The sequence below is a fragment of the Chroicocephalus ridibundus genome, chromosome 3, assembly GCF_963924245.1.
Source record: "Chroicocephalus ridibundus chromosome 3, bChrRid1.1, whole genome shotgun sequence".
NCBI lineage: Eukaryota > Metazoa > Chordata > Aves > Charadriiformes > Laridae > Chroicocephalus > Chroicocephalus ridibundus.
Window position 1 is genome coordinate 29,357,985 of NC_086286.1, and position 10,861 is coordinate 29,368,845.

General features: G+C 38.5%; 1 protein-coding gene across 5 annotated transcripts in view; it reads left to right on the plus strand.

Moving 5' to 3' along the window:
- Positions 1 to 10,432, plus strand: part of MTA3 (metastasis associated 1 family member 3) — a 142,889-nt gene extending 132,457 nt beyond the window's left edge. For 2 of the 5 annotated variants that reach the window (XM_063328577.1, XM_063328575.1), the window contains exon 19: positions 6,042 to 10,432. In XM_063328577.1, coding sequence (XP_063184647.1) covers positions 6,042 to 6,177 — 136 coding nt within the window. In that variant the 3' untranslated portion in view covers positions 6,178 to 10,432. The remainder of the gene's footprint in view (positions 1 to 6,041) is intronic. The other 3 variants (XM_063328576.1, XM_063328578.1, XM_063328579.1) reach the window with 2 other exon arrangements.
- Positions 10,433 to 10,861: the final 429 nt, after the last annotated feature.

Below are 10,861 nucleotides of genomic sequence, written 5' to 3' on the forward strand. Positions count from 1 at the left end.
AACGCTGAGAATAAGACTTTGTGCTTCTTTAATTCCTTCTCTCCTAGCATCTTAAATCACTTTAAAAATATTAATGAAATATTCCATTTTCAGGGGAAATGAAAGCATGGAAAAGTATGTTAAATGAGGTGATTTGCCAAAAGCTATGCCAGTTGTTTGCAGTAAAACAGGATATAAATCATTTCAATAGTGGGTAAGATTCCTGTTGTTCCAGACACTCTAAAAATGCTCACGAAGAGATGGTTTCTGCTCCAAGGAGATATTGATCCAAGCAGGTTTTATATCAGCAGCAGGTAGAAAGAGACAGAGAGTTGGCTTGTGCCATGCAACAGATCAGGCATGACACAGTTGTAGAAGACCGTGCTTTAAGCACGCGACCTGGTTTTTTCCTACCAGTAAAGAAAATGCTCAAAATCCATTATTTATTGTGTTATATATATACATAGTAGCTATAAGCTGTTTCTCTGAAACACAAAACATCAGAGAAGCCCTCAAGGTGGTGCAATCCTTGAAAATGCTATATTAAGCTGCTTAGGAAGATCTGACACCGTATCATAGAATCATAGGGCTGGAAGGGACCTCTGGAGATCATCTAGTCCAACCCCCCTGCCAGAGCAGGGTCACCTAGAGCAGGTTGCACAGGAACGCGTCCAGGCAGGTTTTGAAATTACCGTAATTTGTAACTGGTGTGTCTATATATCATTGTTCATAGAGAACAGTTTTGCTCCATAAATATTGATGCCAAATTGGAAGATGAACACCAGCAAAAGAAAACATTTCCTTGCTAGGAGGAGAGAAATAAGACAAGCTCTTAAAACATTTAAATGATGTTGGCATGTCTACAGCAGCACCTCTTTAATCTTACAAAGGTTGTACCACTCTATCTGCCATCTGTATGAGTTTTATAATGCAACTAAGTGGCTCATGGCAACTGCTTTCTGGTTGCCCAATGCTTATTAGAGCACTTGCAATTTGTTTTATAAATGAACGTTTCACAAAGGAGCTTATTTTTAAAAGGCATATCAGTGTCAACTCACTTCTGCCTTCCAAATATATTTCTCCTACTTTCTGTCATTTTGAGGTTAGATTGAAACTTTAATGGAATATGGGTAAGCTTTAGCCTCAAAGTGCTGAGGGGGAAAAAAAAAAAATGTCGAAACCAGCAAGCCAAATAGACAGTTAAATAAAATACTTCTCATTTCCACAAAGGTAGAAATGTAGAAGTGCTGTGAGTGATTCAGTCTCCCTGTAACCTGTCAGGTTTCTAAGGATCTGTGCCTACAGCTTCATCCCAGTTAAATTCTCTTTGAGCAGAGTCAGCATTGCACACGTTTTGGCCTTTCACTTTGTTGAAAAGCCTGTTGAAATTAATAGAGAGCCTATCAGCCTCCTAATACAGTGCCCCCTCTTGTAATTTAATCCACTGAATAGTTACAGTGTACCTCTGGATACAAGGAGCCCTCAGAGAAATGAGTGATAATGAGGTCTAATAATCCCCAGGGAATGATGGTTATTTTTTAAATTGTTGTTTTTGCTCACTGGCCTTGAGCTTGCACTGAAAATTTACATTGCCCTGGAGCAGCAGCAGCTTTGTGAATCTTTGTCTAGAAGACTTTTTTTTTTTTTAGTTTATTTTTTCCTCTCTGAATGTGTTGATGGTTAGACTGATTGCAAGTTTCCCATAAAACTTGTGGCAGAATGCAAAATCCTGCCTTGCTGCAGTTAATGTCTAAAATTCCACCTTCTTCCAGGGTTGGCAGTAGTTTGTGCACCTGGCACCTTTAAGTTGCTGTTTATAATTGGCAAGTCATACCAGAATACTTCACCCCAATCTAGAGATTAGGTGGAATTTCAGCTGTGATTGTGCAGGGAATCGGCTCTCTTACACCTGCTGCTGACCTGCGCATATTCCTTGTGCTACCAGCAACGATTGGGTAATAATAAACAGCACTAGGACTTTGTATATAAGGAGGTTGCTCAAATGGCATCAGTCTAAGAAAGACTCAGGCAAAAATATCAAACCAATTTAGCTAGAGCATGAAACAAAATATTATGCCCTTCAGCTTAAAACTCTGTAGCCAGGTTTGTATTAGGTCCTTAATATATTTTTAGTGGAAACAGAGCATCAAAAGCACTTCTGGACCTTGGTATTTAAGAATTATGGACATATCAAACGTGTGTGTGTTGGGGGTGATTCCGCTTCATAGGAAAGTTTTTCTTTCTCTTCACTTTCAAAACAAGGTTTGTCATCAGCTAAAATTTCAGCGGGCCTTTCCATGCAATTAATTTCCCTCCCAGTAAAAACTTCTGCCATAACTGGAATTTATTTAGTATTACTTCTTCAGGACTGTTGGTGTAGCTGAATAGACCAAAGACACTCTAGTCATCACAACTCTGAGCCTAATGCAGAGGAGGCAAGACTGATGCTCGACAGTTTATAGATAGAAGCAGTAACAGACAGATGCACCCGATATCAACAGAGCTAAAGCAAGTAATGCCTTTAACTCCTAGTAGAAAAGGCTTGAAAAACACATTCTTGACTAACATCAACTGAAGGTCAACTTTCTTTATTTTATTCAAGTTTAAAAATTGCTGCTGTCTTAATGCGTGGCATAATTAGAGCGGGGAACTTTGAGTCAGCTTTTACAAATAACAAATTTTGTTACCAGCTATCCTATTTCTGAGAAATCTGGACATAACAGATTATATAGGATTGTGCTTAAACTTCACCAGATGGTTAGTTACAAGGAATTCACTTGGATCCTGAGAAAGGGTTGGTTCATTGAAATGCTTTGCCTGATTAAATTTAAGCATGGCATAAATGCCCTATACAGCCTATTATTTCTACCCAGTAGGTTCCAGTCCATGTATAAAACTAATAAAAAGAAGATAGGTCTTAATAGTATGTGGCACTTATGTACCTGTCCCTATTTCCCTGTGTAGGTGCCAGGGATCTTACGTACCTTTGTCTGCAGTTACTAATTGAAGTATCATGCAGACATAAAGAATTTGTCTTATTCCTGCATTAGCAGCAGTGCATCACATTTGACATAAAAATGAGCACAGCGGGCTTTATATACCCATCACCTATTAAAAGTTTGATTCATTCTCATACCTTTGGTCTCAGGAGGACAAGAAATACACTGCAAAGGCTTTAAAATACTTTTTAATTCGCGTTTCAAATGAAGCCTGTAATGCGTATTTCAAGCACTAGTACAAATGTCCAAGGAAAAAGCAGGGGAAAATGGCAATTACTCTTTTCATAGCAACTGCAAAGGACGTTATCAACGCTACCAACATTAAAGCCATTTACTTGCCATCACCAAATAAAAGCTTTATGTAATTAAAACATATGGCTGGTATTAACTGAAAAAGGGACAGGAAATTGAACGTTAAAGGTGATTCTGCCCTTAATTCCCTGTGTTGTTGAGGGAGGGAGGAGAGTGTGTTGAGGTGCTTGGAGTGAAAGGGCGAGCCACAACCTTATCTTTGAATTTCCTGCCTTTCATCAGCTACTATTACAACCTGCATGTCTAAGTGTTAATAAAAAAAACAACTCTGAAGCATTATAAAACCTGATCAGTGCCTCTCAAAAAGCTTGACTGTGTTTACATGCTAAATTCCTCAGTTCCCTCCATCCTCTATACTTTTTGCAGTAAAAAGAACAGTTTTGGCGTTTAGCAAAATGATTGTTTAAATAATACGTTTAATGAAGTCAGTGGAAATTTCCATCCTTCCAATTTTATTTTTGTAAGGCTATATCCCAGAAAGCTAATTTCTGGAAGCATTTTTCACCATCCTGTTTAAATAGAAGTGCTGGTTTGTCTTTTTAGAGTGCATAACAGATTAGTTCTTCTGACAGTCTATATAGAGCTACTTCCATTTATACTAAGTGAAGAGTTGACTTTTTGTGGTTTGCTTGATGTCATGCTGACGACTCCTCCTTTTTTGTTCTGCCTTTTTTCATGCTAGCTTCGAAACCATATTTAATGAGAATAACTACATCTTTTGACTTTACTGTCCTTATATGATCACAAATTATGATCACAAATTGTAATCACAGATACTTTACTGTCCTTACACTTAGTGTCAGCTGCAAATTGCTTTCATTAGTAGGAATTTCTTGGCAGTTTATGAAGTTGCCATATTAAAAATTCAAAAGGGCAAACTATCATCTAACATTTTTGGAAACCACGGGCTTCTCAAATGCTTAATGACCACATTCATTTCCTAAATAAATACAAAGTTTTGCAAACAAATATATCTAAAGGGATTTGTTTCTGTAAGCTTTTGCTGGAATGAACCCCGTTAATAATCAGTGTGGGTAACACCTATTGTCTATTCATATCAATTTACAAAACCTAGCCATCTTACTATTTTAGAAATAGTGTTTCTACCAGTCTCAGGTTACATTTTTATGATTTTACCATTCTGAAAGATATGCAATATTTTTTCAATCAGTTGGATATCTTTTTAGGACTAATTTAAGATGACCGTGTAAAGTAAGTACTCAAACAGTAAGTCTGTGTCTCTGTGGGATTATGTGAAAAGCCTAAACTTAACTTTCTGGCGATTAATTTCCTTTTCATTTGCCGTGCTTATTACTGAATGATGCTAAATCTTAATTTGGCATTCCAGGTCATGAGATGCTGATGATATCCTGCTTTCAGGCAGCCAAAATGAATAGTTCCCTCCACCTTTTAAATATATTAACCGAAACAGATGTGGTTTTTGGGCTCCCTGTAACCTCTAGGAACACAGTGTATTCTCATGATTTTTAGCTTTTGGTTTTATCTTCGATTATATTCTCTTCTGTTGTCCAGTTATTCGTCTGGAAACTTACATTCCCGGGGAATACTCAACCAGTAACTAAATACGTGTTTGAAAAATAATATGCAAATTATCATATGAGTATTCAATATAATTTATTTTAAGCTGATCTTGTATTTTCAATGTCATGTGTCACCATTTTTCAGTTTCAGAATTAGCAGCCCATTAAGATGAAAGGGACAAATCCCTTCTTGAGTTACCATCTCAAAGCCTTGATGCAGGTAGGCACATTGTCGCCCTGTAGTTTGTAGTCAGGCCACATTTTCAGCTTGGAAAGTTTGTATTAAAAAGCCTGGTCTCATTTAGTGTTGGAGGCCCCAGTTTGCTTTAATTCATTTCCATAAGCTCAAAATCTCTGTAATTTATAAAACTACCTAAATCAAAGCTGGGACTCTGGACTTGAGTGAATTCAGAAAATAGGTAATTTTCCACTAACATCTAATGTTCAAGACTCTGGCAGTGAAGGTGGTTCTTGACATACTCTGTGTGTATCATTTCTGTGTTTTCTGATACCCTGCCCTGGATACACTCGGCATTGTGGTTACTGATTTGTAATAGTAGAGAGACAGAGCAGTTGGAACATAAGAAAGCTTTTTGTTTCAGAATTAACTATCCTTGAATGTATAAGACTACAACACAAACAACATGGCTACCTGTAGTTAATACGTTTGATTTATCATACAAAAGTCTAAAATTAAAGTGAATTTACTGCACCTGAAAGGCAGTAGTACAAAGAGCCCAGAGATTCAGCTCATCCTTAATCTGCAGAATTGATACAGTGCAAATAATAATTGCTCCCAGTCCTTCACTTTTACAGAGGTAACACATTCACTCGGCTGCTAATCAGGTTTATTCTTCTATGGTCCTTCATTCGTGTATTGATATCACGTATGAGGATTCACCATTCGAGCATTCTGGCACAAGATTTCCTATAATTAAATGTTATTATCCAGATATTGTCTAACACCAACTCACTTTTCACTGAACAATTATTAGTTACTAGTTGGAGACAACTGTGAATCATCAGTTGATGGACAGGGCTCACTCTTGTTGACTGCAAGTCTCTTTTCCATGAACTAGCCTTCCTGCTCTGGTAAGAGTATTTGTTATGTTTGTTACTGGCTCTTGAGCAGTCTTCTGTTAAAGACTGAGATTTATCTCTTCTGTTGTCTCTCTCTTCTTTCCCTCCTTTCCTCCTTCCCTCCTTACAGAAAAATCCGTAAGAAGTTCACCAGATCACAGCTGAAAAGAGCTTCCAGAACACCTTGTTCTCCAATCATTGCAAAGATAAAGTCTCTCATGAACAATAGGCAGGCACGAACAGAGCCAGGAACTATCATGCACTGAAGATATAACAGCATCAGCACCATAATCATGTCAGAATCATGTTTACTTGTGAATGCAGATACAACAGGAGACCACATCTTCGAGACAGAAGCACTGTATGGACAGATTGTGGCTGGGTTCTGTGTTCTGGGTAGGATCCAACAGCAGCCCTTGTTTTCCCTCATCTCTGCAAGGGATACTTCTGGTTCACTGTGCAGGCCTATCGCAGATTGTCCTGCCATTCCCTCCATTCCCAGTCATCAGTGTTGGCTGGTCAGGGAGGGACTGTTTGCACTGGCCACACCGAAGGAGTATGGATGCAGAGTCCACCCACCACATATGTCTATGCCTTCTAGTGGCTTGATATAAAAATATGCAGCTTTCAAAACTGTTGCAGTGTCATTAAAGTGGGATTTAGCCTTGAGGGGCTTGCATTTTCAAAAACAGCTGCGAACTTTGGGTGTTCGTACTTTTCAGTATTGGCTTGAGTCACTTTGGATTTGATTTTCTAAACTGCTGAGCATCCAGACCCTGAAATGAGGACAAGGAGTTGTTTAGCAGTTCTGAATCTTAGACTAATTAGGAAATGCCCATAATTAGTGGCCAATTTTCAAAATGCCGGCCACATTAGCTTTGATTAAAATCCTGGAAAGTATTATGTGTGACAGTGAACATCCAGCTGGACTAGTTGCCTGTGTAGGAACTGGTCCCATTGTCTATATATTTGCAAGCATTCACCTATTTCTTTGGGTATTTTTTGCATTTCTTGAAGCCTATTCTGAATAGTGAAAACCAGCAAAACGCCATTCCCAGGAAAAATAATGAAGAAATACAGTATTTCCTATTAGAAATGTCTCTCCACAAAATAATTTCTACGTTTTGGTATGTCTGGATAAAAAGATGTCTTGCAGAATGCTTTGAAGTTCGTAATTGTAAGGCTGCAGGTGGATACTTACCATGGAGAGATGATGTGCCTTTTGAAACTACTTGTAGGAAACTGTCCGTCCCTCTGAAAGTGGGAATGGCAACAGAGGCAGGTCTTTTTTCTACTCAGGTACTTACAGGTGAACAATCTCTGCCCTACTTTGAAATCAAGAGGCAACCAGTGTGTAGCACTGCTGTGTAAACCTAGTTGGGATATGTTAATTATCTGAGGCAAGTTGTGTCCTTCAATAGGTTTGTTTTCCATATGGCTTTTTAAGAGGTAGTCAGACAGTCATAGTAAGCTGAGATGAACTTGAAGACTTTTTTTCCTGTCTCTTTACTAAGTGGCTCTAACAATATAGTATAGATGTGAGGTTTTCATCCAGTTGTGGATGTGCACTCAGCTCTGTGGTTAGAAAGACAAAGATGTAAGTGGTGTCTCACACTTCTGGGTGATTCCCCAAAAATTATTTCCCCCTCATGCGATTTATGGTTTCAGCCTGAAAGAGACTCTGTGGTCTCAGCCTATAACTAGCCATACTCTCTGTGTAGGATTTTGGGCTCTTGAGACTTGATCTCAGATGCTGCTTCAAAAAAGAAAGCACCTTGACCTCCTGAAGGGACTTCCTGATGATTTTCTGGAGTGATGGATCCAGGTCTTGTCCACTGTCCTTCACCAGCAAGAAAAGGGTGAATATGAAGGAGAGATTTTGACATGAAGTGCTCCTAGTACCCTGAGCACCCTAGTGAATGTCACTGATTTGGACTCAATTGGAGAAGACCTGGGATTCATCTGCTTATGGATCTTTCCAGTAGCCGCTGAAGTGTGCAGCCCTAGGAGTTTTCTTCTAGCCACATGATATGCTTTTCCTCACAACAGGAGGGCTTTTCATCAGTTAACTGAATGGAGACAACCTATTCTTATTAGTAAGAATTGCCTTTATTAACTAGGACATACGGAAACACCTTCTGTGTAATAGCTTCCTCACCCATTAAAATAAAGAAAACATGATTATTCAGCAATCTGTTTGACTGAAAGTATGAAAAACATGAACAGAAAGAGCTTTGTCTCCCTCAGGCATCAGTGAAATCACACACAGCAGACTCATTTTCAAAGTGTCATTAGCTGTAAGGTGGTGGATTTTTTACTCTGCCTTATTAAGCTTGTACTCAAATTATTTCTTTTAGTCAGTGTGCTACGGTGTCTAGCCAGTATTTTGTAAAATCTCTGTGTGTTTCTGCTTTTGACAAAAGTGGTATCTGTAACAGTCTGATGTGAAGTCATTTTTTCTTCTTTCCCTCTGAGGAGAGAGAGATTGGTAACACGACTCCCTGTTACACAGCCAGCTGCCTGATACCCTTATCTTTTGCATCACGTGCCCAAGGTAAGGAAGAATCCTTTGCAGCTTCAAGCTGAGGTGCTTCATCTGGATAGACTGGAAACAGCGCTGTGCCCCCCCCCGCCTGGCAGAGTCATTTCACAGGTTGCAATAGCCGACCCTCGGGGTGGGTAAGGCACGGAGGAGACTGTTTGCTGGAATAACTTCTGCTCCGTCTTTAAGCTGTTTCGCATGCAGCTGCACAGAGACTTTCCCTCCCCGAAAATGCTCACAGTGCGCAGAGAAACTGCACGCCATGTATTGCACCTTTCTCTTTACCTGCTCTCTCTCTGTCTTACCTTTCCTACAAGATGTTCTCCAGAGATGGATACAGGATTTGCCTGTGAATTTCAACCAAAAGCGTTGATGGAAGATTAGCTGAAGACATGTTCCTGCTGGGTTTTGGCATAAAGATTTAATTTTTTGTAGAAACTGTGACACTCCTCACCACAATGTCACACAGTTCCATGCTTTTTGTTGAGTTAAAGATTTTTCCACTGACTGTGAGCAAAGATGACACATTCCTGTGTAAACTGTTACAGCATATCCACGGCAAATCAGAGCTCAGTACTGTTTTTATCAAGCTTCCCAAGATAGTTATTTAAAAACTAGCTAACATTTATCAGTCATCAACAATGACATTGAGTATAAACATAAGCCTCAGAAGCAAGGACAAGAAGTTTGGTACTTACCATGGTTGTGAGCTAGAGAATCTTGGCAGCATCAGAACTGCATTTGCAATATGATTTATTTTCCTGTTGGCTAAATAAGAAATCTATCTGAAAATCTGCCTCTCCTCTTACAGATATGGGGCTAGAAATCCATGCAAAATGCACGATCTTTCTTTTTGTCCAGAGCTCTCACATAAAAAGTAGGAAGATTGTTTTAATGTTTAAAATGTCTATGTTGCTGATTTCAACTATATAGCTATTCTGCTCTCTTGAAATATTTGTGTGTTGTTTTCAGATCATTTTTAAAGGCCACTACTTAGTGATGGAAGCTTTGGTTTTGTAGGATGGGAAAATGAGGTTTTGAAATATTGAGACTGCTTGAAATGTGTTGGTGATATGAGAAAAAACAACATCTTTTAAACCAGTGTTTTGATTAAGGGCAAATACAGCCTTCATTTCTGCAGTCCAAACCTTGCAGCATGTTATGAAAAACTGGGTATTGAAACTGAAATGAAGAACAAACAAGCAGTAGAAGCGGTGAAATGGAATCAGCACTTACAGAACGTACACTTTTTATTACTCTAAAGTAAGATATATTTTTTTTTTAATAAATATAGTTTCAACACAGGTACTTTCCTAATTATGAAGGCTTAAATAAAATGGAATGGCTGCACAGTAGTTTCTGATATAGTCACAGCATAACATGCCACAGCCTTGTGCAGAGAACAATTATAGTCTTTCAGAAATATTATATTGCAAAGTGCGATATAGTAGACACAATGTCTTTATGTATGTGTACTGCTATGGTAATGGAAGTGTTAGAATCCTCTGGAAATTTCAGCAAAATAATATTCATTTTTCATTTTCTCTTGAAGGTCCTTTATATAAACCTGTGTCTTCATAAGCCAGAGTGGGTGTCAAGAGATCTGAGTTTATATAACTGCACAGTGGAATTTTTTGGAGTAAGTCAGGACTTTTTTATTCAAATGTTGCATGTTGAGGGAGGAAGCCTAATTTTGGAATACATGGGTTTTGGATAAGAGTTTTGAGGTTGTACTATATAGTGATCAACAAATTTGCAGAATATGCTCCTGTTGCTCATAAAGATTTAACAGTTGGTATTGAAATACAGTATTGATTAAATAAAAAAGAGAATCATTAAAGAGCTGTCTGTTTAAAATTCTCTTATTTAGACTAAAAGTAAATTTCTCAAGGGAAATTTGGTAAAACTGGGAAGTTCAATGTTGAGTGTTTGAGGATGTGAAGCACCTTAGAATGAAACATAGTACTATTTGATTTGCATTAAAGTGTCTTTGTGTACAAACCTTGTGACTCGTGGCCCTTTTTGCAGGAAACTGAATTTCTGCATCGACACCGTCATCCTATTTTACAGTAGCCTATTGAATAATCAAGAGACTGAAAATTAAGCTGAGCTGTTTGCAGTGCACTAAAGGCACGAGTAGTTGAAATGGGAATGAGGAAAAGAGACTCCAAAGTCAGGGACAGAGAGACATGAGGTATTGGTCATTGCAGTGGAACATTAGAAAACTTCCTAGGATTGAACTGAAATCCAGGCAGAAGGACTCAGTCTACAAAAAATACTAGAAGTTTCAGGGTATTGCAGTCTCCAGGGCATTGGCCCATCTAAACTTTGCAGGTCGGTATTACTGTCAAACACTTCTTGTGTCGTTGATTTGGTAGCACCTAGAACTGGTGGCTTCTGTATGAATA